The sequence below is a fragment of the Daphnia magna genome, linkage group LG3, assembly GCF_020631705.1.
Source record: "Daphnia magna isolate NIES linkage group LG3, ASM2063170v1.1, whole genome shotgun sequence".
Lineage (NCBI taxonomy): Eukaryota > Metazoa > Arthropoda > Branchiopoda > Diplostraca > Daphniidae > Daphnia > Daphnia magna.
Genome location: NC_059184.1, coordinates 5,491,664 through 5,507,749, shown reverse-complemented (window position 1 = coordinate 5,507,749; position 16,086 = coordinate 5,491,664). Strand labels below are relative to the sequence as shown.

Sequence of the window (16,086 nt, the reverse complement as noted above, 5' to 3'; positions counted from 1 at the left end):
TGGTGTAAAAATTTACTTAGATAATCATAGTTTTGGTACTATAAATTACAATAATAGTAACCCCTTCCTTACACCCATTATGGCGGCCATTTTGATTGCGCGCCTAATTCAAATATAAATGCAATCTACAATTAAAACCTAAATCGAAATCTTTATGGCAATGCAGGTAACCAATATCCAATCTCTCCAGATTTAAGCATGACAAAACACGATAGGCGAACAGAAATAATGTATTTTAAATGTGGCTCCAATTAAAAATTATAAATTGAGTCATAAAAATTTTATACATCGCTGCCATGCAATAAAAAATAGTAAAATTAAAGAAAAATGGTTACAATAAATTTATTGAAATGAAAGTGCATCATTTATTGTCTACAGCACACATTAAATTGTATAAATTGTTTCAGTTATTTTAAAGACAATCTACTAAATAAAAGTAAAATAAAAGAAACGAAACTTCCATTGTTTTTCTATTGGTCTTATAGTTTTCCATTTACATGTTAAAAACCATAAATGAAGTTGGTGCGCTAACAGAACTGTTTTCGTTAATTTTTTTAACGGCTAGTCTAAAGAGAAAACCAATGACTAAATTGAAATCAGCGTTCAATTTCGAATATGCCGTCTGATTTTTGGAGAATTTCAAGAGATGTCATTTTTGGCCGATTTTGACAAAAGTGGAAAAGCAATACCCTTCCCACTTTTTCATTTTTGGCCAAATTTCAAATTTGGCTTAAAATACATGATTTAGATTCAGAATTGAATGAAAATCACGGAAATCAGGATTGTTTTTCTATTGGTCTTATAGTTTTTCATTTACATGTTAAAAACCATAAATGAAGTTGGTGCGCTAACAGAACTGTTTTCGTTAATTTTTTTAACGGCTAGTCTAAAGAGAAAACCAATGACTAAATTGAAATCAGCGTTCAATTTCGATTATGCCGTCTGATTTTTGGAGAATTTCAAGAGATGTCATTTTTGGCCGATTTTGACAAAAGTGGAAAGGCTATACCCTTCCTACTTTTTCATTTTTTGCCAAATTTCAAATTTGGCTTAAAATAGATGATTTAGATTCAGAATTGAATGAAAATCACGGAAATCAGGTTTATTTTTCTATTGGTCTTATAGTTTTTCATTTACATGTTAAAAACCATAAATGAAGTTGGTGCGCGAACAGAACTGTTTTCGTTAATTTTTTAAACGGCTAGTCTAAAGAGAAAACCAATGACTAAATCGAAATCAGCGTTCAATTTCGATTATGCCGTCTGATTTTTGGAGAATTTCAAGAGATGTCATTTTTGGCCGATTTTGACAAAAGTGGAAAGGCAATACCCTTTCCACTTTTTCATTTTTGGCCAAATTTCAAATTTGGCTTAAAATACATAATTTCGATTCAGAATTGAATGAAAATCACGAAAATCAGGTTTTTTCCTATTGGCCTTCCCACTTTTTCAATTTTTGGCCAAATTTCAAATTTTGCTTAAAATACATGATTTCGATTCAGAATGGAATGAAAATCACGGAAATCAGGTTTATTTTTCTATCGGTCTTTTAGTTTTTTATTTAAACGTTAAAAACCATAAATTAAGTTGGTGCGCCAACAGCACTGTTTTCGTTAATTTTTTAAACGGCTAGTTTAACGAGAAAACCAATGACTAAATTGAAATCAGCGTTCAATTTCGATTATGCCGTCTGATTTTTGGAGAATTTCATGAGATGTCGTTTTTGGCCGATTTTGACAAAAGTGGGAAGGCGGGATGAAGGCGTTGATGATCAGCGCACGCCTCATAGGACATGTATACGGAGTCTGTTTTGCCGGAAGAGCAAACGGTTTTTGAGATATTATGGCGAATTGGCGACCAGGCCGTACCCTATCGGGAACTTCCTGAACGGAGTGAGGGCCCCTAGTTCTTGGCTATGCCTAACGGCAAGTATTCCCAGCACACACTGATGTAAGGATGCGAGCTAACTAATAGTTGTCTCGTTTCCATGGCAATTTCTTACATGGTTTTCCCACATTTTACCACGTGCTTCAATTTGGCCTAAAACTCGATGCAATTGTGCTATTTGACAATAGGGGGCATTTTTATTTGAAAAGGGTGGTCGGATTTTTTTGGAACATACTGTACGTGGAGACCATGTTGCCGCGGAAATAGCAGACGAACAGGAACAGCCCTAGCAGACGACAGTTCTGGGACCTCTAATGTTAGACTATGGTACTGGTGATGCCTAGCGATAGGCCCCAATTGGCTCTAAACGGGGTCCCCACCCGCCCATACTGTCATCTATTGACACAAAAATGTGCATCAAATTTAAAATCTCTTTTCAATGCTTTCGGTTTAAACGGAGTATCTCTGGAAAGAGAATACACAACGTTCCACGATGATCGTGTTTTTGCTAGAAAACAATATTGCTTTGCACCCAACAACCCAGCAGTAACACCACAATCTACGTTTCATAAACTGGAAAGTTGTGGTCGTCGAAAAAAACATATCTAGAAAAATGAAAACATTTTATTGAAGGCACAGTTACGAAGAATTTGAATTTGAATCCGACAAGTATGCAAGAGAAGACGTCGGTCGTGGTCGATGAGTAGGACGTTTACCACGGCCTCTTGATTTCTTAAACAACTCGATTGCTTTCAATTTATTGGCTATAAGTTTTTGCTTGTCAGTTTCTTTTTGCCATATAACTTCGGCTGCATTACTGCTGTCACCCGACGTAGAAGCGGTTGGCTCATTGGATGGCGTCGTGGCTGCCAGGCGTTTATGGTTTCTCACAGGATTCTGATTTTGCTGTGTTTTCCCTATTTGGAAAACAAAGCCAAAATAAAAGCATCAAAGTCTGGTGCTGTAGCTATAGAACTTTAAGATAAACTGTAAATACTTCGTTCTTCTGGCAATTTGGGAAGTATTTTTGTTTCGGTAACCTTGTCTACTAGTTCTTGTACCCCACCAAAATCCGCTTTACGCAGTGCACTCATCACTCTTTTGCTTACGATGGTAGCCGCTTTCGGTGGGAATTTAACAGAGAAGTAAGAATCTATTCTAGTCTGGCACTGTGAGGTGAGAAACACGTAGATTATAGAATTTGTTCAACTATTATCAACTTGTAAAACATATACTGTACTTGTTTCTCTTTGAATCTTTCCAGAACTGGAATCACCACTGAGTTGAATTTATCTCGATTCCAGCCAATTTTTTCGTTTAGGAAATCTCGTAAAGCATCCATTTCAGGTTCATTCCATGAAAACTTACTAAGGGATTCGTTTACTTCTGGATTTTTGTAAGCATCGACAACTGCTTGGTTGGGAAAGCCTGAGAGGTAAATGAACAAAGAAATGTTGTAGTTAATACCTGGTCACCACCGATGAGCTTGTAAACGACCAAATAATGGCTTGCATGTAGAAACACTGGATGACGCAGCACATTTATTTCATTTCAATCTTCGTACAATATTATTTTTCGCGAGAAAACTCATGTTCGATCTCATAAATGCCAACTTCATTTTTCGCCTTTTCATCGTATTCGACCCATTCTTTGTCAGACAAGTCGATATCGCTGAATTTCATGCCGCTTTCTAGTCCCTCCACTACCCAACCATTCTGAAAAAACAACCTTATGTTAACGCAACTTGTGATAAATTCAATCAACTAATGTAACATACTCTAGGTGAAAAATCTGCAGGCTCCATACCACGACAATCAAATTTAACAATGATTTTAAATTTACCCTGATCACCATCATCATAAGATGTTACACTTTCAGGAATTATATCTGGAGGAAATAGTAGTATTAAATAACTTAAGCCACATTAGTAAATTCCCTAATAATGTGATATTAATACCCATATTATTTTCTCGGGAACAAAACTTGCACTTGACAACTATGTTTGCTGTCCCTCTCCCTCCCTTCACTTCATTTGATTCTGTTTGAGCAATATAAATCCATTTGTCTGACACCTCATTGCAACTCCCACACTTTACCTAATTAAAAAACACCAAAAGACTTTTAATAATGAAGCTTTTTTACAAGTCAGAAACAAAAGTGGCACACATCGAGATATATACCTTGAGGTACCAACGAAAATCGTCTCCGCCAGCTCGCAACTTGGTGACATTCTCAAGCCTGGCTCTAATTTTCAATCCTATTTTCTGAAAAGGAATAACAATTCCCATCTTATTCATAGACATTAAAACCAAAGAAAAAAATTAGTCGCATTCGATCCTAATACTTACAACCATGTTGAATGTAACTTATAGTAAATAGCTATAAAGGCCGGTAAGAAATTAATGTCGAAAAACTTAAGGCAAAACCATGAAGTATAAGTATACTATGGTGCACTTCATGGCAAAACGAAAACAACGATTGCACCCACGATAAGCCATCTGTTGGGAAATTTACGCACAAACCACTGCCATTAAATACGGTTTTGGTATTTTGGTACTATGCCCCCGAAAAGCATAAAATAAAAACATATTACAAAAAAAAAAAAAAGGTTGTGGGGATCAACTATCTTCGTTTTTTGAATTTCCAACACCTAATCGGTCTGTGAGTAAATGTGTCGGGGAGTGGGAGGGAAGGGGCGAATTTCGATATGCTATATGATGGAACTTACCGGGATTAACTCGGAGATTCCGTAATTTCTGTCGAATTTTGTTCTCTGGAGGTGCGTTTTTCTTTGTCTGGATGCTATGAATCCTGTAGGAGAAAAAAAATAAATAAATAAATAAAATAAAAAAAAATAAAAAAATAAAAACGACATGTCACACTTGGGTGTAAGCTCTTGTTCAAATAAATAAATAAAAAACGAGAAAGCATATAAATACCAATCCCGAAACTGCTCCAATGCTTCCAACCCCTGACTTGGGAACTCTGCTAAAATTTCCAGAGCACAAACTGGTCCGACGCCTTGAATACCTTTGACATTAAAGTAAAGTTGAATACGCGCACGCCGTTTGTTTCTTGTGCATACTAATACCTTCTGTATAATCGCTGCCGGTTAAAAGAGCCAAATGAACAAGTTTTTCGCGTCCTAGTTCTGAATAAATTATGTTACAAATCAAATAAAGATCTTGAAGGGAGAATGGAAGAAGGAAAAAAAACTTACTGAAAACCTTATGAATATCTTCTGCTTCAAAGAATTCTACAAATTTTCCTTTATTGAAGAAGTTTTTGTACACTCTGCGTCCTCCAAAAAGCCAAATATCGCTGTCATCCGTTATGGTGCCTTGGGTTAGACCAGCTTCATCTAAGAAGGCGCATTGCGCTTCAGCTTCCATTGGAGCCACAAGAAAAGGAATTCCAAACAATCTTAACAATTCCTGCAAAACACAGATTGATAATTTAGATTTTTACTATCATCATTAATCAACTAAATTTTAGAAATATTAATTAAACCTTGCCTGAGATTCGCAATACATCTGGTCAGTAATTGACGCAGCAAGGCGTTCCTGCTTTCCATGTTGCTGAATTAGGATTGACTGCTCTTGTAGGATCAGTTTATCCATTTCTTCAAGTTCTTCCTTTCTTTTGTTGGAAATAACAGGTCTCTCACCAAGTTTCGAAGGGTTATGTGAAGCATCATCACCCATCTGCGAGTTTCTGTCTGTGACATTATCCTGAGCTTCAATTCTTTCACCGATTTGTTCTTCGGTACCATTTCTTTTGTTCTTCTCGTTGATTTTACATGTTTCAACGCTGATACTAACCAACGCAGGATTTATGAAATTATCGCATGGGAAAGGTTCTTCGGCGGAAGAATCCACTGTGGAAGCTGATGTAATATCTTCGTCAACAAATTTGGTGTTTCCTGGAGAAGCACCTACTGTGATAGCTGACACTATATTTTTGTCAACAAATGTGGCATTTTCTGTGAAAGCACCCACTGTGGGAATTGACGCAATATCTTCCTCAACAAATGTGGCGTTAACATCTTGCATCTCCATACGAGCAATGCCAGTAGCAGAATTTTCAGATGAGCTAATGTCGCATCTTTCAGGAAATGACGATGTTTCTTCTAAAAATATCTCGACATTTTTCTTTTCACTTTTTTCCTCTGGCGGAAGATATGTCGAACGTTCTAAACGGTCAAACCCTTTTTTCACTTCAAGTAAATCGAATAAAGGTCTGTTTTCCGTTGATTGAAAGGTGCTTAAAGGCCCATGTGTTTGTACTCCTGATTTTTCTTTCTCAGTTTCATTCGTTAATATGTTTTCTTCGACTTTCGGACGTTTTCCTGAATTTTCTGTCTTCTGCGGCACTGCATGGGCAAACACATCGGCAAACATATCATCATCCTCTTCACAGGAAAATCTAGGGTTGATTGGGATATCTAGTATGAGCCTATTTACTGGTGAATGTATGACAGGTGGAACTTCCTCAAAATCTGAATCTCCACCAGATGAACTGGAACACGCAACTGCCTGTTCTTGGTTTCCGCTTTCCATTATTGCGAACAGCTCTTGTTGACTAAACTCGTATTGATCAACTTCCATGACATCTTCAATGCCAACATGGTCAAAACTAGGAACGGATTGCTCAGATACTTTGAAATTCCCGATTTTCCCCGATAACATTTCTGTCGGTTTTTTTTCGTGTTCCAATGCTTTTTTAATCAAGACGTAGTGAGTGACATTATCAGAAGCTATTTTGTACGACTTGGACACGTCTCCTTTGGTTAGGGCAAACTGTTCATGGGTTTTTTGGCCAATTTCTTTTACCACCTCGTCTAGACGTTGTTGCAAATTTCGTCGTTTCAACAGCCTTTCCATTTGAAATCCAGAAAAATCATCAGCTTCCTGTAAATTACAATTAAACAAAACTGCATGGTTAGTAATATAGGAACCGAAATTCATACATTCTCACAATCGGGTTTCGAAGTAAGATTCGATTTCTTAAAAAATGTTTAAATTGTTTTGAGTAAAATGGTTTACTTGAGGCATTTGATGAAGCTTGTTCCAAGAAGACTGTTTGCGAGTGTCTCGTAGCTCCAAAAGAATTTCATGTTGTATTTCGGTTGGTAACGCGCGGAACGCTTCACTTGTAACGTCTACGGAATGTATGTTGTGCCCTTTCATATGAAACAAAACCGATTCCAGATCGCCGGTAACATCATTTTCATAGGTCTCAAAATCTGAATCTTCCGATGTTTCCCTGAATATGAACGGCAACAAACATTGAATGTTAACACACTTTTGCTTCTATTTCATATATCACTGATAATGAAGCCTACTCAACAGGGTCCTTTGAGAGGGGTGGCAGCTGAAATAAATCAGGTTCCTGTTTTTTCTTTTTAAATAATGGAGCTCCAGATTTTCCTCTGGTTTTCCCAAGTTGATTATTTATCATTTCTGACTTAATGTAATTTGTTAGGATTTTTTCTGCCACTACATTATTGTTCTTTATTGCAGTATCTCTCCTGCTTTGACGGGAAGCCTACCTTGTGTAATGGACATCTAAATGAAATGTGTTAGCAACTATATCAAGGAATATACCATGGTTTGTCGCTTCAGCACTGGAATACCACCATCAAAAACAAATATTGGCTTTATTTTAAAAAATAAAAGCTTGCAAAGGCGATGACATAGGCCTAGAAAAATTACAAATAATGTATAGACAACCCAGATAAATCCTAAGATGTATTACCTAGCAGATGTGCATTTGGTAATGGATTTCCTTGGGCATCCCGAAACCCTTTTGTTGCTTGATGTAGCCATATTGATACATCTTGAATACAAACCAAATAATATTAAGGATCATCACAACATTTGATCATTACAAGACATTTTAAAAAACTTGCCAACAGCAAGAACTTTGTTTTCGAGTGCTTCTAGAGGTACAGGTTTGCCGACGGGTTCAAGTAGATTCCATAATCCATGAACTCCCATATTTGCAAAGTATTCGAAACTAAGGCACAGTGACCTTTTCGACGAAAAATAATATACAAAGAGTTTATCCGTGGCAAATGGATGTTCTGTTGTTTTCAAATTTCAAATTCCACCTATGCAAATGTTCTGCTAGAGACTGACCTTGGAGGCAGTGGCTGGAAGGTCGACAGTTGTTGTGTTCAACCAGAGTGAATCAACACAGTCTTCACCCGTGAACGGATTCAGATCCAAGTATGTTATTCCATGAAAACGGATGCCGCGAGTGGTGACCAACGGATCCGTTTCCCTTCACTGATGGACAAGTAATCGCGCCACCTTTCCTCCGTACATGTGAGTATAATATGCGAAGGCGCTCAGATTTGAATCCATTCGCGGAAGTATAAAGTCATGTTTCCTTTTTTCAGAGTTTGAATGTTGAATTTCTGTTCACGGATTGTATTTCAATTTTCAGTGTAAAACTAGGGGCCCTCACTCCGTTCAGGAAGTTCCCGATAGGGTACGGCCTGGTCGCCAATTCGCCATTATATCTCGGAAACCGTTTGCTCTTCCGGCAAAACAGACTCCGTATACATGTCCTATGAGGCGTGCGCTGATCATCAACGCCTTCATCCCGCCTTTCCACTTTTGTCAAAATCGGCAAAAAACGACATCTCTTGAAATTCTCCAAAAATCAGACGGCATAATCGAAATTGAACGCTGATTTCGATTTAGTCATTGGTTTTCTCTTTAGACTAGCCGTTAAAAAAATTAACGAACGTTCTGTTAGCGCACCAACTTCGTTTATGGTTTTTAACATGTAAATGAAAAACTATAAAACCAATAAAAAAATAAACCTAATTTCCGTGATTTTCATTCAATTCTGAATCTAAATCACGTATTTTAAGCCAAATTTAAAATTTTGCCAAAAATGAAAAAGTAGGAAGGGTATAGCCTTTCCACTTTTGTCAAAATCGTCCAAAAATGACATCTCTTAAAATTCTCCAAAAATCAGACGGCAAAATAAAAAATAAACCTGATTTCCGTGATTTTCATTCCGTTCTGAATCTAAATCATGTACTTTAAGAAAAATTTGAAATTATGCCAATAATGAAAAAGTGGGAAGGGTATAGACTTCCCACTTCAGTGGGACCTGTTCAAAAGTAATGTAAAATTCATATTTGACTCAACTCAACCATTTCGTTAACTTGGCCCTAAACATATGTATACACTTCATATTTTCAAAAGTTAAGTTTAATAATAAAATTAAGCAAAAAAGCCAGCTAAAAAATGTCTGATTTGTTTTGGGTTTCAATGTTTTCCTTTCGAAATTATAATTTCTTTATTGCCTTGTTGAAGCAGAAGGAAAGCTGGGGTTTCGTGGGCTTGAAAATTAAATTCCACACATTGTTCTCTGACTCTGCAATCAATAAACTAAAATATAAATTTTTTAATTAATCAACTTTTCATATCATCTATCACCCATCCTGTCTGGATGGGTGTCTGTCTGAGAAGTGGAAGATTGTGGAATCAATCTTTACTCGTGAAAATAATTGATCTAAAGTAACAGGTCATATGTCGTTTCATTTTACCAATTTACCAAACTAGTAACGAGAAACAAATGTATAGTTCTCCAGCTTTAGGTTTTTCCTGCCAATTTAAGAAAACCAAAACGGATATTTTGGCAATTTTTAAAATAATATCCAATAACAAATTTAAATAAATTGTTTAATTTGATTTGTTGGCGTGAATGCGTATTTTATTACTTAGACAATTTGCAACGGAGTTTAACCGCTGGCATTCTCTGCAGGAGCCTAAAGCATACTGCTTGATCAATAGTAATGGTATAAGATTGTACTAGACATTCTTTCAACTGAAAATATCGAGTAAATCATTCAACTGATTTGGGATTTGAATCCTCGACCTTCAGCATAGACCAAGATCGGATGCTGAGTTGCCAAGGCTGAATTCCGACCTGCGGTATTTGTCCTCTCGGGCCCTATAGGAGGGAAATGAAAAATAATATATTTAATTAAGTTGTAGTTAGTTTTATTACAAAATCTTTTGGAATCGTGTACTATACCTCTGTGCTGATATAATACAAAAAATTTTATCTCCAAAAAAGCTGTTATTTTTCCAGGAAACTTTTTGAAAGGTACTTGTTTACATTTTTACAATGTACCGTAGCAGACGTTAAGTGATTGACTGTGACTAGTGACTGTAGTGTCAAACTGTTTTCGTTTTTTATGTCATGAGTAGTGTAGTTTGTGATGTCGGTAATGAGTTATTTTACACAATTAGTCTTTTTAAGTTATCTGATTATGCTAAAGGACTTATTCATAAGGAAACAGAAATTTACTTAGAAAAACGTCTGCTTCTTGTTCTACAGTTGTAATACGGGGAGGGGGTGTTGTGGAAAGGTAAACAAGTACCTTTCAAAAAGTTTCCTGGAAAAATAACAGCTTTTTTGGAGATCAAATTTTTTGTATTATATCAGCACAGAGGTATAGTACACGATTCCAAAAGATTTTGTAATAAAACTAACTACAACTTAATTAAATATATTATTTTTCATTTCCCTCCTATAGGGCCCGAGAGGACAAATACCGCAGGTCGGAATTCAGCGTTGGCAACTCAGCATCCGATCTTGGTCTATAGCAGGCCGATGCTTTACCACTAAGCCATAATTCATGGTGACAATATATCTTATTTTCGTGTTAATTGAGTTCAACAAATTTCCACTTAGAATTTTTTTGTAGCACAATTCAAGATCATTTCCTATTAACATGTCCTCAATAAATCCATCTAACAGAAATGCATTGAAATTACAATACAGTGCCGGTCTGATCGCGCACCGCGCACAGACCGGTTCTATAACTGAATGGTTCTATAACCAAGCACCCGATCTTAGTGCCACCTATCGTCGGTTCTTTCATCCCTCAAACTTTGACGGACTTAAAATGTAAGGGCACACAGCAGAGTGGTAATGCTGTTCGCTATAGATCTAGAGTCCCGTGTTCGAACCGCTGCTATGACTAACTTAAAAAGATTTTTAATATATGTGTAATATAGTCTATGGCTATGAATGGTGAGATACTAGTGTATCTTCATTGGTGGGGGACCATTCACAGAGGAAGTGGTTTGATGAACTAGAAGAACTGTTGTTATACCAGAAGGAAAAAGAAATTAGAGTTGGTAGAAGGACTGGAATGGAACAAGGTGCTAGAAGATAAGAATGAATAGTGGAAGCTATTGTATTCTATTGTATTTGGTATGAATAACTTTACCGCCTATTATTATTATTGTATTTGGTATGAATAACTTTAACGCCTATTATTATTAGTTGGGTCATTAAACCGATGTACAACATTGCCTAAAAAGATAAAACCCATTACAGTAATATTTTTTTGCATGTTTTAAAAGGTAAAACCCATTCATTCCCGCCATAGAAAATTGAAATTGTTCCTAATACGGCCAACGGTGGCGCTGAAACACGGCAAAGAAAAATCGGTTCGATAACCGAGCCGGTTCCATAGCTAGGCGGTTCTATAACTGGACCGGCACTGTATTTAATTTCATTGAACGTGTTAATTTTCACCCGGGGTTGAACTCGAGACCTTAGGATCCACACACCAATATTCTGCCACAAAGCTATGATCCTTGAGTATAAGGTATTCCGGTTAGCATATAGTTTTACGAGCGTATAAAAATTGCCTTTACAATATTATTTTTTCCTGTCTTCTAATATTAGTGCAATATTAAATATAACTCATGGTTCAATGGTTGAGCATCGGCAAAGTACGCTGAAAGTTATCGCTACCCGAATGAGTTAAAATAAAATCTGTGTTAGCATTCCAATACATTTGATATATACAAAGATTGTGTACAAAATCATTCAGCAGGTAAATAAAACTCTCGTAAGTATGAGATTCAAGTATGTATAACAGCAAATTATCAATTATAGGATTGCAATTAAATCGGCGGTAATTCAAACACAATCCGTAATTCTCAGTACCAGATCATCAGGAAAATCAGCAGTGTAAGATTCCAATTCTTTGTTCTTCATGTTCTAAGAACATGCGAATTACATGCACGAAATTAACAAGTACAAAATTTATATTTTTAAATATTTGTATTGTTTAAGTAGTAGTAAGTAGTTTAAGGCAGTACCTCCACTTGCCATCAACCAAGACAAGCCGAGACACTGCCTCAATTGCATTTAAACCCCCGGGGAGATTACCCGGGGCGTGGCTAAGAGAAGCTGGAAGAGGATGGAAGATTTCGGACAAGTTTTTCCCACCAAACCCCAATCAATATCCTCTTCGAACTCACTATGATTGCGAATTTAAACTAAAGAAATAAAATGTGCATCGGTATAATATTCTTGCTGATACACTTACTTAACACAGCGAAACCCTATTCGCATATTTCTCGCGAATTATTACCAAGACTTTGCGATTATTTTATCTACATTAAAGAAACAATGCATGAATGTTAAAAAATTTCTATTTAATGAACTCATTTAAAATGGTAAAACACCTACTGAATTGTGATCCTGTTTCTCCCACACAACATTCTTTTTCCCATGAATAGAACCAATTATTGATCAATAAGATACCTAAAAGATACAAATTATAATAGTAATGATGCAGCAAATACTCATACTATTCTTTCTTCTTACCAGGCTTCAGCATCACTCAGAGGATGACCAACATCAATGTTTCTTTTTACTTTCTTTGCAAGACACTTGTTGGTTTCAGACATCGATGCCTCTAATATTGTCGCGGGTGAAAAGGGAGATTGGTTATCGCTTCGCAGAGATGAGTCATCCGCTCCTTGGACAACGCTGCGATCGTTTTGAAGAAATTATCGGGAGAAGTCCGCTCTAAGAAAGATACGCAGATATGCAGTCCGGAAGGGGAGTAATTCGTGCGACGGTATAAAACGCTGCCCCGAATCTGCGTTAGAGGAGTCTCCATCGGGTGAGCTCCCGGAGCTGGGCTCTGTAGGAGGAGTTCCCTGGTTTCCCTAGAGGTCTTCAGACGCTTCTCCAACTTTTGGTAATGGTTATCCCTTTGTTTGAGTTAAACCATTGTTTAGAATTTAAGTCATCACTTGTTGTATTCGTTTATTCTTGTTCAAATACAACTCGTGTGACAATTGGTGGAGATGCAGCTCGTTACCCGTAAGTGACGAATTAGTGCTGCAGAGTTTTAATTTTTGAGACGCAGCTCGTTACCAGTAAGTAACGAATTTGTGCTGCGGTGTGACAATTGTTGAAGACGCAACTCGTTGCCTGAGAGTAAACGAAGTCGTGCTGCAGTCATTGTTAGCCGATGCCGAAGAGGACCAACCCACGGCTACCTAGTTGCCCAAGAGACCCCAGCCGACGATTACATCCGCTTCGAGAACTGTCAAGCGTTCCGGTAGAAACTTCACCTACCCCAGCCTTATCGTTGGAGAGTGGAACTTCCTTTGTTGGTGAAGCCCTAAATTTTGAAGGTCCTATTTTAAAGGACCATTTGACCGAAGAAGCGGACAGTCGGGGTGAATCAGTCGAGACTGCAAGAGGCTTAGACTCGGATCCAGAAACCGAGGTCGATTTGAGAGTGGCGACGAGTCCAGTTGTTCCGGTCGTGGGACAACAATTTGTAGTGCCATCAAGGCATATTGAGCAGCCGCAAAGACAAGCTATGGAAGCTGTCAGAAAATTTATTAGCTCACTGATATTCCGAAAAAGTTCGGAAGAAGTTGCGCACCAATTGATGGAGCGCTTTGAAGAATATTCTACCCACAACAGATGGGGTGATATTGGAAAAAAAAAAATAATTTGAAAAGTATTTTGATGACGCCGCCAGGAGCTGGTTCAAGTGTACAAGGCTTCCGAACGAGTGGATGGTAAATCTCAAACGGCCGGAAGATATGCGATTGCAGCGCCTCTTCCGTGGCCGAAGGCAGGCGGTTAAAATAAAAAAAAAAAAAAAAAAGAGATAAATCCTTAAGACTATCCGGGAAATACAAGAAACATTTAAACAAGTAAGCGCAACCGGAAAGAAGAAAAACGAAGGAGTAAAAGTCCCTTATTTGCCAAGAGGACGCAAGCTGATTTTTTTTTAGTCTCATCAACCTTCGTGGATCGCAGATGATTAGTACAGTCGGGTCGCCTGTCTTGAAGAAGGGGGACCTGTCGCGGGTGAAAAGGGAGATTGGTTATCGCTTCGCAGAGATGAGTCATCCGCTCCTTGGACAACGCTGCGATCGTGGGGAAGAAATTATCAGGAGAAGTCCGCTCTAAGAAAGATACGCAGATATGCAGTCCGGAAGGGGAGTAATTCGCGCGACGGTATAAAACGCTGCCCTGAATATGCGTTAGATGAGTCTCCATCGGGTGAGCTCCCGGAGCTGGGCTCCGTAGGAGTAGTTCCCTGGAGTCTTCAGACGCTCTCTGAGTTTGGTATGGTCATCCCTTATTGTTATTAGTTAAAAGTGAATAATTGTCTAGAATTTAAGTCATCACTTGTTGTATTCGTTTGTTCTTGTTCCAATACAACTCGTGTGACAATATTCCTGTCCACACAAAGCAGGAAAAGCTTCTTGGCTCAAGGGTCATCTCAAGCAAGTCCAAAGTCATAAACTTCCAAGAGAAGAATTTTTTGTACCGTCTTATCCTATAAATAATAAAAATTTAGCTAATATCAACATGCCATAGAGTTGTATGTTAAAGCAAACTGCAAACTAAAAATACTGTTGATAGGTTTTTTTATGCCTATTTATACAAACCAGCATTGTGTAGTTTAGGATAGAAGGGCAGAAATTCTCAATATTTTCCATTGGAATTTTTTCTCTGGGATTGGTGTATTCACGATGCACACTGTGTGTAAAGCTGCTGATAGTGACCATACCTGAAGAAACACATTAATAATGAAGGTGTGTGCAAAAGCAGAATCCTTGTGGTTTGCATGAAGAAATAGCAAATTTATATCTAGTCAAAGAAAAACCATGGATATAAATTTAAAAATAACAGTAATTAAAATGCAACATGTGATAAACAAAAGATACGCTCAAAAAGTCTAAACTATTCTCAGATAGAATGTGTTGTTTACCGCTGACTAATTATATTGTTGCAATTGCACTGTTTGTTTGTCTCGAGTCACATGTAACTCATTCCACGGTTGGAGATGCAAGATTAATTGTTGAAGGAAAAAATACTGCTAAAACAAAACAAAATCAAATTATTGAACATGTAAAACTAAACAAAAAAACTTCCATGACTTTTACCTGTATGACGATGCTCGGCGATTCCTTCTTGAGGCACTCAAGGACTTCACCTAGCTGCCAACAAAGTGAGACATTATGGCAATTATGGCATGACTAATTGGATAATGTCTTAAATACCTTTATTAATCAATACGCTCACCAACGGAGCTTTGTTATTGTGCAACGCTCATCGAGGTGCAAACACGCGTACACTTCCAACGTGCGTGTCGAGATCTCGTCAAGTTGTCATTCATTAACTATACAATGCTGATCGAAATCGGCCTAACAATCGATCGATAAATTCAATATGTTGTAGACTCCTCCTCCCTTGAAGGCGTCGTCTATCGAAATCGCTACATGGCAGTACCCTGTCTCCCCTTTTTGACCTTGACTACCCCAGGCGGTCTTGGCGGACTGGTCAAAAAGGGGAGACAGGGAAAAGGGATGAGTGAAAATGGCCGCCGAAGCCATTATTTTACATCAAAATAGAGATTTCAAACAATTAAATCGGCACTATGGAGAATTTAACCCTAGCGAAAAAAATAGAGCATATACTATAATATGTCCTCTTTTTTTTAGTGCAAAAATTACAAATAAATCTCAGAAGCGAATCTGTTCAGGTCTACTTTTGTAAGACACACTCTGAACATTTAAAAGTTAAATAACGTAATTAAATTTAAAAATTTTGAAACAAAAAAATACCATTAAAAAGAACGTGAAAAACTGAATAAGACGTACTTATTCAAAAATCAATAGAGAAATAAAAACTAGTCTTAAATAAATAAAAATGAAAACGCGGAAAAAATCCTAAGTTACGGCAAAATGAAAAAATCTGATTTTCATTTTGCTGTAACTTTTTCCCTAATTGCGCAAAAAAAAATCCTTTGGCTAATAAATTTTAAACATATTTATTGATTCACTTACCAAATTTCAACGAAATCCGAGTTTTGGTCACGCATCGGATTTGT

At 37.3% G+C, this 16,086-nt stretch overlaps 1 protein-coding gene and 2 long non-coding RNA genes across 8 annotated transcripts; all 3 read right to left on the bottom strand.

The window, feature by feature from the left end:
* Positions 1-2,492: 2,492 nt before the first annotated feature.
* LOC116918325 (DNA excision repair protein ERCC-5) lies at positions 2,493-8,166 on the bottom strand. Of its 6 annotated transcripts, none has more exons than XM_045170466.1 (14): positions 8,027-8,166; positions 7,798-7,919; positions 7,644-7,724; positions 7,493-7,587; positions 7,231-7,433; positions 6,932-7,151; positions 5,402-6,796; positions 5,107-5,320; positions 4,978-5,037; positions 4,826-4,916; positions 4,615-4,697; positions 3,127-3,314; positions 2,884-3,055; positions 2,493-2,803 (listed from the first exon to the last, which is right to left on the bottom strand). In XM_045170466.1, exons 2-14 carry the CDS (start codon positions 7,883-7,885, stop codon positions 2,526-2,528), a joined length of 3,168 nt encoding a protein of 1,055 aa, XP_045026401.1. In that variant the 5' UTR covers positions 7,886-7,919; positions 8,027-8,166; the 3' UTR covers positions 2,493-2,525. The 6 variants fall into 6 exon arrangements, 2 of the variants coding, with proteins under 2 accessions (XP_045026401.1, XP_045026402.1); XM_045170467.1 differs by lacking the exon at positions 8,027-8,166 and adding an exon at positions 7,999-8,017; XR_006643951.1 differs by lacking the exons at positions 2,493-2,803; positions 2,884-3,055 and adding an exon at positions 4,067-4,174 and having other exon boundaries at positions 3,202-3,314; positions 7,798-8,062.
* Positions 8,167-11,946: 3,780 nt separating this feature from the next.
* LOC123470415 lies at positions 11,947-12,638 on the bottom strand. The gene is made up of 4 exons (XR_006644087.1): positions 12,543-12,638; positions 12,405-12,479; positions 12,262-12,328; positions 11,947-12,192 (listed from the first exon to the last, which is right to left on the bottom strand). It is a non-coding gene; the product is annotated as an uncharacterized LOC123470415 (long non-coding RNA).
* Positions 12,639-14,412: 1,774 nt separating this feature from the next.
* LOC123470363 lies at positions 14,413-15,479 on the bottom strand. The gene is made up of 4 exons (XR_006644015.1): positions 15,257-15,479; positions 15,140-15,193; positions 14,965-15,069; positions 14,413-14,763 (listed from the first exon to the last, which is right to left on the bottom strand). It is a non-coding gene; the product is annotated as an uncharacterized LOC123470363 (long non-coding RNA).
* Positions 15,480-16,086: the final 607 nt, after the last annotated feature.

Bases quoted from the DNA above. Each gene is read 5' to 3' on its own strand.
- LOC116918325 (XM_045170466.1), bottom strand. From the start codon at position 7,885: ATGGGAGTTCATGGATTATGGAATCTACTTGAACCCGTCGGCAAACCT. The intron at 7,152-7,230 runs GTAGGCTTCATT...GTTCATATTCAG, and splicing joins CTCTCAAAGGACCCTGTTGA to GGAAACATCGGAAGATTCAG. The intron at 6,797-6,931 runs GTAAACCATTTT...TGTAATTTACAG, and splicing joins AGCTTCATCAAATGCCTCAA to GAAGCTGATGATTTTTCTGG.